General features: G+C 43.8%; 1 protein-coding gene across 22 annotated transcripts in view; it reads right to left on the bottom strand.

The window, feature by feature from the left end:
- HYDIN (HYDIN axonemal central pair apparatus protein) overlaps nt 1-16,092 on the bottom strand; it is a 446,648-nt gene that overhangs the window by 92,425 nt on the left and 338,131 nt on the right. For 20 of the 22 annotated variants that reach the window (XR_009499152.1, XR_009499153.1, XM_059905589.1 and 17 more), the window contains 4 exons: nt 14,304-14,483; nt 13,659-13,832; nt 10,949-11,119; nt 7,616-7,833 (listed from right to left, as the gene is read on the bottom strand). Coding sequence is in view for 19 of the 22 variants with exons in the window: in XM_059905589.1 (XP_059761572.1) it covers nt 7,616-7,833; nt 10,949-11,119; nt 13,659-13,832; nt 14,304-14,483 (743 nt within the window). In the remaining 3 variants the exon portion in view is untranslated. Of the gene's footprint in view, nt 1-7,615; nt 7,834-10,948; nt 11,120-13,658; nt 13,833-14,303; nt 14,484-16,092 lie in introns of those variants that run through there. The other 2 variants (XM_059905606.1, XR_009499154.1) reach the window with 2 other exon arrangements.

The raw sequence follows: 16,092 nt of genomic DNA, 5'->3' as shown, positions 1-16,092 counted from the left end.
ATTTCTTTCATCAGTGTCTTATAGTTTTCTGCATACAGGTCTTTTGTCTCCCCAGGTAGGTTTATTCCTAGGTATTTTAATCTTTTTGTTGCAATGGTAAATGGGAGTGTTGCTTTAATTTCTCTTTCAGATTTTTCATCATTAGTGTATAGGAATGCAAGAGATTTCTCTGCATTAATTTTGTATCCCGCAACTTTACCAAATTCATTGATTAGCTCTAGTAGTTTTCTGGTGGCATCTTTAGGATTCTCTATGTATAGTATCATGTCATCTGCAAACAGTGACAGTTTTACTTCTTCTTTTCCAACTTGTATTCCTTTTATTTCTTTTTCTCCTCTGATTGCCGTGGCTAGGACTTCCAAAACTATGTTGAATAATAGTGTCGAGAGTGGACAACCTTGTCTTGTTCCTGATCTTAGAGGAAATGCTTTCAGTTTTTCACGTTTGAGAATGATGTTTGCTGTGGGTTTGTTGTATATGGCCTTTATTATGTTGAGGTAGGTTCCCTCTATGCCCACTTTCTGGAGAGTTTTTTTATCACAAATCGGTGTTGAATTTTGTCAAAAGCTTTTTCTGCATCTATTGAGATGATCATATGGTTTTTATTCTTCAATTTGTTAATATGGTGTATCACGTTGATTGATCTGCGTATATTGAAGAATCCTTGCATCCATGGGATAAATCCCACTTGATCATGGTGTATGATCCTTTTAATGTCTTCTTGGATTCTGTTCGCTAGTATTTTGTTGAGGATTTTTGCATCTATATTCATCAGTGATATTGGTCTGTAATTTTCTTTTTTTGTAATATCTTTGTCTGGTTTTGGCATCAGGGTGATGGTGGCCTCATAGAATGAGTTTGGGAGTGTTCCTTCCTCTGCAATTTTTTGGAATAGTTTGAGAAGGATGGGTGTTAGCTCTTCTCTAAATGTTTGATAGAATTCACCTGTGAAGCCATCTGGTCCTGGACTTTTGTTTGTTGGAAGATTTTAATCACAGTTTCAATTACATTACTTGTGATTGGTCTGTTCATATTTTCTATTTCTTCCTGGTTCAGTCTTGGAAGGTTATACCTTTCTAAGAATTTGTCCATTTCTTCCAGGTTGTCCATTTTATTGGCATAGAGTTGCTTGTAGTAGTCTCTTAGCATGCTTTGTATTTCTGCAGTGTCTGTTGTAACTTCTCTTTTTTCATTTCTAATTTTATTGATTTGAGTCCTCTCCCTCTTTTTCTTGATGAGTCTGGCTAATGGTTTATCAATTTTGTTTATCTTCTCAAAGAACCAGCTTTTAGTTTTATTGATCTTTGCTATTGTTTTCTTTGTTTCTATTTCATTTATTTCTGATCTGATCTTTATGATTTCTTGCCTTCTGCTAACTTTGGGTTTTGTTTGTTCTTCTTTCTCTAGTTCCTTTAGGTGTAAGGTTAGATTGTTTATTTGAGATTTTTCTGTTTCTTGAGGTAGAGCTTGTATAGCTATAAACTTCCCTCTTAGAACTGCTTTTGTTGCATCCAATAGGTTTTGGGTCGTCGTGTTTTCATTGTCATTTGTCTCTAGGTATTTTTTGATTTCCTCTTTGATTTCTTCAGTGATCTCTTGGTTATTTAGTAGCGTATTGTTTAGCCTCCATGTGTTTGTATTTTTTTACGTTTTTTTCCCTGTAATTCATTTCTAATCTCATAGCGTTGTGGTCAGAAAAGATGCTTGATATGATTTCAATTTTCTTAAATTTACTGAGGCTTGATTTGTGACCCAAGATGTGATCTGTCCTGGAGAATGTTCCATGTGCACTTGAGAAGAAAGTGTAATCTGCTGTTTTTGGATGGAATGTCCCATAAATATCAATTAAATCTATCTGGTCTATTGTGTCATTTAAAACTTCTGTTTCCTGGGCTTCCCTGGTGGTGCAGTGGTTGAGAATCTGCCTGCTAATGCAGGGGACACAGGTTCGAGCCCTGGTCTGGGAAAATCCCACATGTCACGGAGCAACTAGGCCAGTGAGCCACAACTCCTGAGCCTGCGCGTCTGGAGCCTGTGCTCCGCAACAAGAGAGGCCGTGATAGTGAGAGGCCCGTGCACCGTGAAGAAGAGTGGCCCCTGCTTGCTGCAACTAGAGTAAGCCCTCGCACAGAAACGAAGACCCAACACAGCCAAATAAATAAATAAATAATAATTAAAGGTGCTAATAATTTTTTTAAAAATGTATAAAACTTCTGTTTCCTTATTTATTTTCATTTTGGATGATCTGTCCATTGGCGTAAGTGAGGTGTTAAAGTCCCCCACTATTATTGTGTTACTGTCGACTTCCTCTTTTATAGCTGTTAGCAGTTGCCTTATGTATTGAGGTGTTCCTATGTTGGGTGCATATATATTTATAATTGTTGTATCTTCTTCTTAGATTGATCCCTTGATCATTATGTAGTGTCCTTCCTTATCTCTTGTAACATTCTTTATTTTAAAGTCTATTTTGTCTGATATGAGAATTGCTACTCCAGCTTTCTTTTGATTTCCATTTGCATGGAATATCTTTTTCCATCCCCTCACTTTCAGTCTGTATGTGTCCCTAGCTCTGAAGTGGGTCTCTTGTAGACAGCATATATATGGGTCTTGTTTTTGTATCCATTCAGCAAGCCTGTGTCTTTTGGTTGGAGCATTTAATCCATTCACGTTGAAGGTAATTATCGATATGTATGTTCCTATGACCATTTTCTTAATTGTTTTGGGTTTGTTTTTGTAGGTCCTTTTCTTCTCTTGTGCTTCCCACTTAGAGAAGTTCCTTTAGGATTTGTTGTAGAGCTGGTTTGGTGGTGCTGAATTCTCTTAGCTTTTGCTTGTCTGTAAAGCTTTTGATTTCTCCATCGATTCTGAATGAGATCCTTGCCAGGTAGAGTAATCTTGGTTGTAGGTTCTTCCCTTTCATCACTTTAAGTATATCATGCCACTCCCTCCTGGCTTGTAGAGTTTCTGCTGAGAAATCAGCTGTTAACCTTATGGGAGTTCCCTTGTATGTTATTTGTCGTTTTTCCCTTGCTGCTTTCAATAATTTTTCTTTGTCTTTCATTTTTGCCAGTTTGATTACTATGTGTCTCGGCATGTTTCTCCTTGGGTTTATCCTGTGTGGGACTCTCTGTGCTTCCTGGACTGGGTGGCTATTTCCTTCCCCATTTTAGGGAAGTTTTCGACTATAATGTCTTCAAATATTTTCTCTGGTTCTTTCTCTCTCTCTTCTCCTTCTGGGACCCCTATAATGTGAATGCTGTTGCAGTTAATGTTGTCCCAGAGGTCTCTTAGGCTGTCTTCATTTCTTTTCATTGTTTTTTCTTTATTCTGTTCCGCAGCAGTGAATTCCACCATTCTGTCTTCCAGGTCACTTATCCGTTCCTCTGCCTCAGTTATTCTGTTATTGATTCCTTCTAGTGTAGTCTTCATTTCAGTTATTGTATTGTTCATCTCTGTTTCTTTGTTCTTTAATTCTTCTAGGTCTTTGTTAAACATTTCTTGCATCTTCTCGATCTTTGCCTCCATTCTTTTTCCGAGGTCCTGGATCATCTTCACTATCATTATTCTGAATTCTTTTTCTGGAAGGTTGCCTATCTCCACTTCATTTAGTTGTTTTTCTGGGGTTTTATCTTGTTCCTTCATCTGGTACATAGCCCTCTGCCTTTTCATCTTGTCTATCTTTCTGTGAATGTGGTTTTGTTCCACAGGCTGCAGGATTGTAGTTCTTCTTGCTTCTGCTGTCTGCCCCCTGGTGGATGAGGCTATCTAAGAGGCTTGTGCAAGTTTCCTGATGGGAGGGACTGGTGGTGGGTAGAGCTGACTGTTGCTCTGGTGGGCGGAGCTCAGTAAAACTTTAATCCACTTGACTGTTGATGGGTGGGGCTGGGTTCCCTCCCTGTTGGTTGTTTGGCCTGAGGCAACCCAACACTGGAGCCTACCTGGGCTCTTTGGTGGGGCTAATGGCGGACTCTGGGAGGTCTCACGCCAAGTAGTACTTCCCAGAACTTCTGCTGCCAGTGTCCTTGTCCTCACTGTGAGCCACATCCAGCCCCTGCCTCTGCAGGAGACCCTCCAACACCAGCAGGTAGGTCTGGTTCAGTCTCCCCTGGGGTCACTGCTCCTTCCCCTGGGTCCCGACGCGCACACTACTTTGTGTGTGCCCTCCAAGAGTGGAGTCTCTGTTTCCCCCAGTTCTGTTGAAGTCCTGCAATCAAATCTCAGTGGCCTTCAAAGTCTGATTCTCTAGGAATTCTTCCTCCCATTGCCGGACCCCCAGGTTGGGAAGCCTGACGTGGGGCTCAGAACCTTCACTCCAGTGGGTGGACTTCTGTGGTATAAGTGTTCTCCAGTCTGTGAGTCACCCACCCAGCAGTTATGGGATTTGATTTTACTGTGATTGTGCCCCTCCTACCGTCTCATTGTGGCTTCTCCTTTGTCTTTGGATGTGGGGTATCATTTTGGTGAGTTCCAGTGTCTTCCTGTCGATGATTGTCCAGCAGCTAGTTGTGATTCTGGTGTTCTCGCAAGAGGGAGTGAGAGCATGTCCTTCTACTCCGCCATCTTGGTTCCAATCCCTGTGGTCTTACATTTAAATTAAGACCATTCAGGAGAGATGAAAGTTTTCTCTAGCTATGTTCAACTGCCCTGCATGGAGGAGGTGGAGAATTGAGAGTACGATGAAGGGGAATGGGAAAGGGAGCACCTATAGTGATGGACCGTGAATCCAAACTGAGTAAGAAAGGAAATGAAGGGGTTGGTAGGCAGTGAAGATGTGAACTGGAGGTTTCACTGGGACACATTATTTACCAGAATAAGTCATCTGGAAAGTTAGAAGATGGTTGTCAAAAAGTAGGATGTGTGATGTAGCGATCACGAGTCTACAGGTCACAGTGAATAAGGTCTAGAATATGACCACGGGAGTGAGTAGCTGAGGAGGCCGTGGAATTGAAGAGCCAGGGTGTTGGATTAAATATTCAAAAGATTAGGATTTCAAACTGGTGTTTTCCTGGAACAAGGTGATTTATAAATATATGACCTTATATGACAGGTCATTTCTTCATCATGTGACATAGTACACATTTCTTCCCATTTGCACCATGACTAAAATTTCCATCATTGAAGAGTTCATGCTTTAGGAGAGCTTCAAGAAAACCAAACAGCCATCTCTAGGAAAAGCACTCTGACAAGGCGACAGCTGTCCAAACCACTTGATCCTGTAACACTGGAGCAATGCAGGCAGACACATGTGCAGTGAAATGCAGGCAGACACATGTGCAGACACATGTGCAGGTCTTTGAGCTCTGATTTCTACTGTGATATTGAACAGGTTTCAAGTTCCTATTTAGAGAGGAGTCAGAATCGGGATTTTCTGCTGCCTTTGTTATGTTCTAAAAAGCTTCACTTTACTATCCAGATTGGCAGAAACGAACCAAAGAAAATCATTTCCCATGATACCCTATTTAAGAAATATATGGGTTCAGTTCATCCATAAACATCTAAGTAAAGAATATTATATTAGATCTTGGAGAAGAGGATTAAAAGGATGATGCTCCAGAAGAAACTGAGTCAATGGTTTCAGTTTTCAAGGTGCTAGAAGAACATGCAACTGAAGTGAAGATCATGTGACACCATCTGGCATAAATCCCACCCCATGGATGCCCCATCCAACCAGCCTACCTCCTCTTACACAAAGACCTTCACCTCCACTCTGTTCACATGCCCCATCCAGTGCTCTACCATCTACTTGCCCCACCAACCCTCCATTCACCTGCCCCATCCAACACGTGTGATTCTCCTCTCTTCTGCTCCATTCACCTCAGCAACCTTCTCTGAAATGTCTACCTCTCCCATTCCCCCTATACAGCACTCTCAGACTGAAGCAAGACCCACAGACCCTTTTACTCTTCCTATTTCTCCCATTCTATTGTCCTTCTTTTAATTCCTTCTCTACCTAGGCCAGATTTCCTATACTGATGCCACTCTCAACTCCCTTGACCCTTGTTCCGAGCACACCCCCACACCTGCAATGATGACAACTTCTCTCTCTGCCTCTGAATAAGGGCTGCCAGGGGCTGCTTAGGGAAATCTTACAACCGTGAAGTTATGGCTTCACATCTTGCCTGGGCCATCAGCACTTTCAACTATCTTTTCTTTTGCCCACCACCAATTTCTGGTTCTATCTTCACAGTGGACACATCAGTGCTTTCTTTACCATTCTTTTCAAGCATGCTATGCAACCCAACTTCCTCAACACTGCCCGCAAAGACCATGCATCCTGCATACATCTTAGGGCCATTCAGCAAGACCTTTTCCAACCACCATTTTCCACCCCGCTACCCCTACAAGTAGCTGTATCTATTTTCACCTTTATTGACTCTAGAGGAAGATGGCTCCCAGCTCCCTCAACTATGCTTAATCCTGCCCTCCCCGTTTCCTCCTGGAATCTCATTCCCTCTTGGGTAGATCATCACCTTATACTTCTCCAGGAGCTATCTTAATAGACCTGCTTGTGCCTCCACCTCCTTTCAGAGAAAGAACTCATTGACTCTGGGTTTGCTCCTCTAATGACTACTTGATCTCTTTTCCCTTTTTTTCAAATATCTTAGAAGCCTATACTCATTTGACTCGGCTTTCCCACTCACAACTCATCACCCACCTGTCTCTCACTGCGCCACCCACTGTCTCTGACTTCAGCACCTGCTATTCATCTCACTTGCTGAGATTGTTTTTTTTTTTTTTATTAAAAAATTTTTTTTAATTAATTAATTTATTTATTCATTTTTGGCTGTGTTGGGTTTTCGTTTCTGTGCGAGGGCTTTCTCTAGTTGTGGCAAGCAGGGGCCACTCTTCATCGCGGTGCGCGGGCCTCTCACTCTTGCGGCCTCTCTTGTTGCGGAGCACAGGCTCCAGATGCGCAGGCTCAGTAGTTGTGGCTCACGGGCCTAGTTGCTCCGTGGCATGTGGGATCTTCCCAGACCAGGGCTCGAACCTGTGTCCCCTGCATTGGCAGGCAGATTCTCAACCACTGCGCCACCAGGGAAGCCCCTGAGATTGTTTTTGAAGTCCCTCGGCATGTGACTCAAACTCTCTGGCTTCTTTATGACTTTCCAAGACTCCCCTGCAGCTCTCCCACAACTTATATTCATGGTTCCATCCTTCACATGCCTTTAGTAGTAGTTTGAGCCATATGAAATTGCTGCAATAGGAGTTCCCGAGTGGTTGAATATTGGCAGTTTCATATGGTTCAACCTAATTCTTTTTACACACCTCTTTTGTCACCAATCTTTTTTTATTGCATATATTTGAATGTGTGGTTATCACCCTTATCAGATTCTTAGTGCAGCTTGAGTGAAAGAATTTTGCTTTATTTATCTTCACTTTGCCAGGACCCAACCCAATGCCTATAACATTAAAGGCACTTGTTTCACACCTGCTAGATGAACACTCCGTTCAGGAGTGGTACAGGGACAGCACTCAGGCCTGCCTGGCAAGGGCACCTGTAGGAATGAAGTTGTGCTAACCTGGATGCAAGATGCCGAGGAGGAGGAGAAAAAAGAGAAGAGGGGGAGCGGGGAGGAAAAATCCCAACCTTCCTTCCGGGAGCCCTGATTTGTACCTGTGGCGTTTCGGACGAGTGCTGGTGATGCTGCTTCTGAGACACAGAGCTGTGGCTGTCTGCTTTGCCTTTGGTAATGAGCACGCTCCCACGCACAGGCTTGGCGGGTTTAATTTCGGGAGTTACCAGAGTGGATTCTGAAGTTAACTTCCCCAGGGTCTCACTGCTCAGTCCTATTTGTCCCAAGGCATTTTGGCTCAAAGCAGCAGCCTCCTGGGCTACACAGAGAGAGAGGGTTTATATTAAAAGCCACCTTAGGATAATAAGGAAATAATAGCGAGGATGGCAAGTTGAAACGTAGTGTGATTCTTCTGAAGACTACAAAGCCATCTCCACCTGCAGCTGGCTGAGCAGGGCTGAGAGAAGAGGCTCCACCCACTGAGGACGGATGATGATGACGGGTATGTGCAGAGCCTGGCCTGGAGCCCCGGGCTCTTCCCTGCTCATCTTCCCAGGGGATCCCACGATACTCTCCCCCGCTTTCTCTTCCAACCCAGAGGGTAATCATTTCTGAGACTGCTGGTACACTACAGGCCTGACTGCCCTGGAAACCTACCACAATGATTACTGTGTTGTTTTACCAGTCTTTTATTCTTACTACATCTTCAAAACCCAGCATGTATTGTATACTGATAGCACATCTCAGTTTGGACTAGGCACATTTCAAGGGGCCAGTGGGTCCTGCGTGGGACAGACAGGTTTAGACTGGTCACTTCCACTTCAGTACAGCCTGCTGACTCCACAGCAAACAGCAAATGCAGGTCTGGGTTTAACCCCATCACTGAGAGGGTTTTCTCCAAAGTCGCCAGTGACCTCCGAACTGTGAACTACAGCAGCCCTCTTCTCAGGGCTCATTCTATCTGAACCTTCAGCCACCTCCGATTATATTCACTTACTGATTTAACACATTTTTATAAATCTTTACTCTGTGTCTACTATGTGCCAAGCACTAGTCTAGATGCCCGGAATACATTAGTGACGAAAACTAACACAAATCTCTGCCCTCCGAAGCTCACATTCTTGGCTGGGGCGGGGGTGGGGGGCGTGGAGGAGGCAGACAATAAAATAAGTAAATAAAATAAATAGTCTGTTAACTAGGGGTAAGGGCTATGAGGAAAATAAAGCGGGAAGGGTCCCCCAGACTCCAACCACGGCTCCGGAGAGATGCGAAAGTCCTTCTGGCCCCCTCCCACCTGTAGCTCTCCTGACTGCCCACCTTTCTGACCCTCACTCTGCCTTCTCCGCCTCCCCTGGCTTCTCCCCCTGCCCCCACCTCCTCCTAAAATGTGAAGTGTTCCCCAAGCTCCCATCCTGCCCTATCCATCCCTCTCCTCTCTTTCTGGAACTTTCTGGGCTGATTTCCTCTACTCCAGTGGCTGCACCCCTCACCTTGTTGAGGAAGTCTCCCCCAGTTATTAAGCGTTTAGCTTGACATTACTTTCTCAGGGAGCTCAAATTCATGATTTGTCACGGGATATCAACACAGCTCCAAAGACTTCTGTGAAACGCAGTTTATTTGACAGAAAAGGAAACAAAAAATCTAAGAGAACTGGAATTGTGATGCAGCCTGGGGTTCCCACTAAATGGTATCAGAATATGCCACCCCAAAATATGACTACAGGAGTTCAGGATATGCCACCTCAAAATATGCTGCTTTGGCATATTGGTTATTTTGAGCTGTAGGCACCTGAAAAACAGTAAATGCAGGGAGTGGCTTTCCTTGACCTCCCCTTATTTGCTTAAAGACAGAACCTCCAAAAGAAGCTCCACTGTCACAAGTCCCCTTCCAGAGAGTTTCATCAACTAGGGAGATGGACTCTTATCACAGGAGAGGAGACTCAAGTCCATGCCACACCCAGAAAGACTTTATCACAAACAGCCACACCTCCCATCCATTCTTGTAAGGGTCCCTCATCTTTCCTAAAAACCATTTACCCTCCCCTAAGAGGACTACATCCCCCTTCCCTTTCCCTATTAAGGTGGTATTTACTTCTGAATTCTAAAGCCATCCATTTTCCCCTGAGTATCTCCCACGGTACATGAAGTATACATGTTAATAAACTTGTTTGGTTTTCTCTTGTTAATCTGCCTTTTATTACAGGGGGGCTCAGCCAAGAACTCAGAAGAGTAGAGAGAAAATTATTCTTTCTCCCCTAGACCACTAAAGAGCTGTTTCTCTTATCTTCCCAGCAAAGAATCTTCCATTTCTCTAAGCATCCCATGCAGAGGTATCAAGGGGAGGGGACACCCCTGAAAGCCCCAGCCAGTTTTATCATCTAGCAGGCATGGGACACTAACAGGAATGACGGCATGCTGTTCTAAGTATTTATATAAAAAACATTCTACTCCGAGCAGGTATTCTGCTTTATATTTGATAGATTTTCCCACTGAGCAGCCACCCTCCTGCCCTGTAGGTCTTTAGAGGATCCAGGAGAGCCAGGATTCTTAACCTCTGGTAGGTAAGGTCTCACTACTATGGGGTTTAAAAACTCAATTAATTTTCCTTTCCAGTAAACTTCCTCCTCCTCCCATGTTCCCTGTCTTGGTAAATGACATCGCTCTCTTCCTGGTTTCTGTGACCAGAAATCTTGGTGTGAACATCTTGAATGCCTCCCCCTCCTTCAATTCCCTGCCATTCAGGCGGCTATCAGGTCAGCCAGCCCAGCCCCACTCATATTCAGCTTCACCTCTCTTCCATTACAAGACATCACTAGAGCTCCTTTCCTACTGCAACTTTCGGACCATTTCTCCCATAGGGTGAAAACTGCCCAACTCCTCTTTTCCTTCAAAATAAAATCGAAATTCCTAATCTTGGCATTAAGTCCAACTATGATTGGCCTTAACCTGCCTTCCCACCTTTCATTTACCATCAGCTTCCCTGCTTTCTTGGTCTGGAATGTCCTTATCTTCACCTTTGCTTGTCAACATTCTCCTCCTCCTTCAAAGCCCACTTCCATGAAAACTTCCCCAAATCATGCTTGCTGGAACCCAACTATCCCGCAGTTGGTCTTTCATAGAAGCTGGCAGTTCTGTCACATTATTTTCCTCTGCTCTGAATGAGCACACGTCTGCTCCCCTCCAGGTGTCTCTCCCAAAGGTGTGGGCCACAACTCCTCCGTCACCCTGCTCCCTGCCGTGCCAAGTGCACTGGGCAGCCAGGAGAGCCACAGGTGTCTGCCGGAGAGAATTCTCTGGGCTGCTGACTGGCAGCATGTTATAAGTCAGCCTTCAGTGGGGCTGTGGAGAAAAGCTCGGTGGGGGAAACTGAGAAGGTGCGTTACCAGTGGGGTAAGGGCCACTTGGCCACAAAGAGTCAGGGGAAATGGCTCTCACCAGACTCCTCTTCCTTCATGGACTGCTCTATGGCGGCCCTGATGCAGAGCTCACGGGCCCGGATCCCTGCGATGTTGTTGCCATCGGAGATGGCTTCCAGCACGATGGAGTCGAAGTTCAGGCAGGCTGCACTGTAGTACTTGGCTATGCTGACTGCGGTGGCTGACTTTCCTATTAAAAAAGGTCAGGAGTTTGAATTTCACAGCTCTCATTTCCTCAGTGTCCTAGACAGAAGAAGTTTCTATAACAGAGGCTACTGGAAAGTGATCTCTCCAAGGTCTCTGCCTCGAAGTCTCTCCTGTGGCCAGAGGTGGCAGCAGAAAAGAGAGGCAAGACCTGAGCCAGGAGTTAGGACCGTGGATTCTGGTCCTAATTCTACCCTTGATGAGCTGTGTGCTATGGCAACCCACATCCCCTCTGGACTTTCTCCTCGGCTTAAAAAGTGATTCTATCAGATGAGCTTTAAAAATCTTGTAGCTCTTACTGTCTCTGATTCTAATGGGAAGAGACTTTTTTGGTTTAAAGGATAACTTGTGTTGATTTTTTTTCTCATTCAAAATACCTGCTTATTAAAAAGAAAGCAGAAAATTCAGAAATAACAGCAGGGAGAAAAGAAATTTGATCTTCCAGAGAGATTACAGTTAGCATATGCCTGCTAAGTATGCATATGTAACTATTTTATTCATATTTCTTATAAAAAAAAGAATGGGTTATGTGGTAGGTTGAATAATGTCTCCCCCACTCAGATGTCCACATCCCAACCCCTGGAACCTGTGAATATGTTACCTTATATGTTAAAGGGACTTCATAGGTATGATTAAGAATCTTGATGTTGGAGATTGCCCTGGATTATCTGGGTGGGCCCAATGTAATAACAAGGGTTCTTATGAGAGAAGCAGGGTGCTCAAAGTAAGGACAGGTGATGTGATGATGAAAGCAAAGAGACAGACAGAGAGTGAGAGAGAGACGAGACAGACAGACAGACTACAAGATGCTATCGTGCTGGTTTTGAAGATGGAGGAAGGGGCCATGAGCCTAGGAATGCAGATAATGTTTCTAGAAGCAAGAAAAGGCAAGGAAATGGATTCTCCTCTATAGCCTCGAGAAAGGATGCAGCCCTGTTGACCCATTTTAGACCTCTGACCTCCAGAATTCTAAGAAAGTAAATTTGCATTTTTTAAAGTCACTAAATTTGTAGTTATTTGTTACAGTAGCAATAGGATATTAATACAGATAAATTGTAAGCATGGCATTATTTTTTCTCACTTAAAATGATATATATCATGAGCATTTTTCTATTCATTCAATACACTTCTATGGTACTTTTTTATTGTGATAGTATACATACAAAATTTACCATTTTAACTGCTTTTAAGTGTACAGCTCAGCTGCTAAGGATATTCACATTGTTGTGCAACCATCACCACCATCCATCTCTAGCACGTTTTCATCTTCCCGAGTGGAAACTCTTTACCCATTAAACAATAACCTCTCATTCCTCCCTTTTCTCAGCCCCTGAAAACCACCATTCTACTTCATGTCTCTACGAATATGACTACTCTAGGTACCTTATATAAATGGAATTATATAGTAGTTGTTCTTTTATGTCTTGCTTATTTCACTTAGCATAATGTCTTCAAGGTTCATCTGTGTTGTAGCATGTGTGAGGATTTCCTTCCTTTAGCGGGTGAAAAATACCCCATTATACCACATTTAGTTTATCCACTCATCCATCAATGGATACTTGGGCTGTTTCTACCTTTTCGTTATTGTGAATAATGCTGCTATGAAAATGGGTGTACAAGACACTGTTTTTCATGGTGATATAATTCACTGCATGAATGTACTATGGCTTAATTAACTAGTCCTGCATACTGAATGCTTCAAGTGCTCCCAAATTTTTAGTATGGTCAACAATGCTGCAGTGAACACTCACGCAGTTAATCTTTGTCGACGTGATTGTTTTCCTAAGAAAAATTTTTAGAAGTAATACTGCCAGGCCAAAGAGTTTGCACATATTCTTCCCCTCTCTTTTTAAATAACTTAATGTCTTGGATTTTTCTTTAATATTTTAATGTTATTAAATTATTGAAAGAATGCAAGCTCCAACAATTCAGAGATGTATTAATTAAGAATGAGGTGTCCCCACTCTTTCTCTAACTCCATATCTCAAGTTGGCAATTTAACAATTTGGGGATAATCCTTTGGTATATAAATTTCAAACAGAAGAGTCTTTTACTGCCTCAAAAATTACACATGCAGGACTTTCCTGGTGGCACAGTGCTTAAGAGTACGCCTGCCAGTGCAGGGGACACGGGTTCGAGCCCTGGTCCGGGAAGATCCCACATGCCGCAGAGCAACTAAGCCCGTGCGCCACAACTACTGAGCCTGCGCTCTAGAGCATGCAAGCCACAACTACTGAGCCCACGTGCCACAATTACTGAAGCCCGTGCACCTAGAGCCCGTGCTCTGCAACAAGAGAAGCCACCGCAATGAGAAGCCCGCACACCACAACAGAGAGCAGCCCCCACTAGCCGCAACTAGAGATAGCCCGCATGCAGCAACGAAGACCCAACGCAGCCAGAAATAAATAAATAAATAAATAAAAAAAATAAATTAAAAAAAAAAGAAAAGGCATCACCCAGAGGTAAAAAAAAAAAAAAAATTACATGTGCAAACTTCACCATAAACCCCTCAGGGCTGTGCATACCTGACAGGGGCGTCCCATGGATGATGATGGCGATGCCTTTCCGGTTTTTGGCCATGCGGCCTTCTGCAGAAATGTCAATGCCCAGGTGGCGAGCAATGGCCTTGCTCACTGGGTTGTTCTCTACTTCTCCAACCTCCTCTGGAAAGTGGCTGTCAATGCTCTGAATCTTGTCAGCTGCAAATTAAATATACATGTGTGCGTGTGTGCATGCACATACATGTGGACACACCCAGACCTCACCTGGGTTCTGAAGGAAGTGGGGACGACTTTTTCTTAGTAAACGTCCTATTTTAAAATGACAAACATAATCTGCTGCAGATGTTGCCTCACTCCCTCTGTAGTGTATGAAAGTGCCCGTTTTGGCTAATAATCTGTCCATAGCTACTACAACTGAAAATACAGATACTCTTTGACTCTTAATCCCACTTTGGGGAATCTCTTCTGCTGAAAAATAATATTGGAAACTAGCTGAATATGCAACAGTAAGGGAAATGACTAAATAAATGATGGCATATTCACATTGTAGAATTAATACATAATAGTGCTAGAAAGATGCATTTTATGGAGAAAGGTGAAAGGCACTGAACAGCCTTCCCACTTTTGTTCAGAGAGAACAGGTACCCAAACATTAAAATGCTTGGTTACTTTGAAACATGATTTTTTCCAGGCTTTCTTCATCCTCCTCTTCATCTGGGTAGGTCTTGGACTTGACCATTGGGATATGCCGCTCTTCCAGGTTGGATGTGATAGAGATCCCTCGGCTAAGCGAGGTCCTCTTCGTGCTGGCAGAGGTCCCCTGTTCTGACAAGGGACCGTCGTCCTCTTCTGCAAGGGAGCAAAGGATGGAAACACACAGGAAGAGTTGGGATGAGGACAAGGGAGACAGGGCAGAAAAGGGAAGAGAGACAAAGAGGAGAATCACTGAACTGGTTACCATCACCCTGGACTATCTGACCCAAATAAACAAGAACTGCAGTCACTCTGCTGTTAAATTTCTCTGCCCAGAGTGTTTCTACATTTTAACATTAAAAAAAAATTACCAAAATTATACATTTGGTTTAGAAAATTTGGGAAATTCAAAAGAGCAAAAATGACAATATTTAGCTACATAAAGAGATATAGATAAAGAAATGGTGATAGAGGAATAGCAGCTTCATCTTATGATACCAGTATAGGAGAGCGGCAACCTCTCAGATTTTTAATTTTTCAAAGCTGAAGTTGGGATCATACTGTACACATACCAATTTGTAGCCTGCTTTCCCCCTTAATTTACCATGAAGATTTCTCCATGTCATCGTTGAGCACATCTACTACTTTCCCTGCCCCGCACCCTCCTCCATGCCCCTATTCCACAGAGTTTCAGTGGGTGCATTGGGCTGTCATTGTACAAGGTGGCCCAGCTCTACCCTGGAGCCAAGACACCTTCTTTGTTTAATTTTGAATTTGAGTCAGAGAGGTTATAGCTCTCCTGGGAATGGCAATAACATGACTTGTAGCTGCTGGCCTTCCCTGGACGTGGTCTGGAAGCAGAGAAGGACGTGTACTCTGTGACAGCAGAGTAAGCAGATGCTCAGAGAGGTGCTGGTGAGAAGCAGAGGGAGCACCTCCCTGGACTTCTACTGACCCTCAGGTCCTGGCTCTAGATCACCTTTCCACGGGCCAAATGGAAAAATGAACCCACAACCAAGGCGTGTAGGACAGGGATGAGAGCGACGGGCCCTTCTCAGCTCTCACTAAGTCCTCTTTACACTGCAGCCCCTCGTGACTCTCTGCCTCAGGCCACTAGGCAGTCCTGAGTTTAAATGTCTATCCCCCCACCCCTCCCTGACTTTGAGCTCTCAAAGGCAGGGGCTGATTTCATTGATCTTTCTTCCAGCACTTCAGCTCAGTGCTTGGAACATACTGGATGCTTGTTATGGGCTGAACTCGTTCCCATAAAGTTCATTTGTTGAAGTCCTAAGCACCACCCCCGTGCCACACTCCAACCCCTGCCCCAGTATGCCAGAATGTAACTATTTGAAGTTAGGGCCTTTCAAGAGGTAATTAAGTTAAAATGAGTGTCCTAAGCCATCCATAGTCCAATATCACTGGTGTTCTTATAGGAAGAGATTAGGACACAGACACACAGAGGGAAGTCCTTGTGAACACACAGGGGGAAGACAGCCATCTACAAGCCAAGGAGGGAGGTTCAGTAGAAAACAACTCCACCAACACCTTGATCTTGGATTTCTGGCCTCCAGAATTAGGAGAAAATAAGTTTTGCTTGGTTAAGCCCCCCAGTCTGTGGTATTTGCAGTGGCAGTTCTAGTGAACTAATATGCTCAATAAATACAACCAGGAGACTGGGTGGACAGGCAGCCCTCTTCTCTCATCTTCTCCTTTTAGGGCAGATTAGTGTTCTCCGACTACCTTCTGTCTTGAGAGACAAGACAGG

This window comes from Balaenoptera ricei, chromosome 19, assembly GCF_028023285.1.
Source record: "Balaenoptera ricei isolate mBalRic1 chromosome 19, mBalRic1.hap2, whole genome shotgun sequence".
NCBI lineage: Eukaryota > Metazoa > Chordata > Mammalia > Artiodactyla > Balaenopteridae > Balaenoptera > Balaenoptera ricei.
This window is presented reverse-complemented; position numbering and strand designations above follow the sequence as displayed.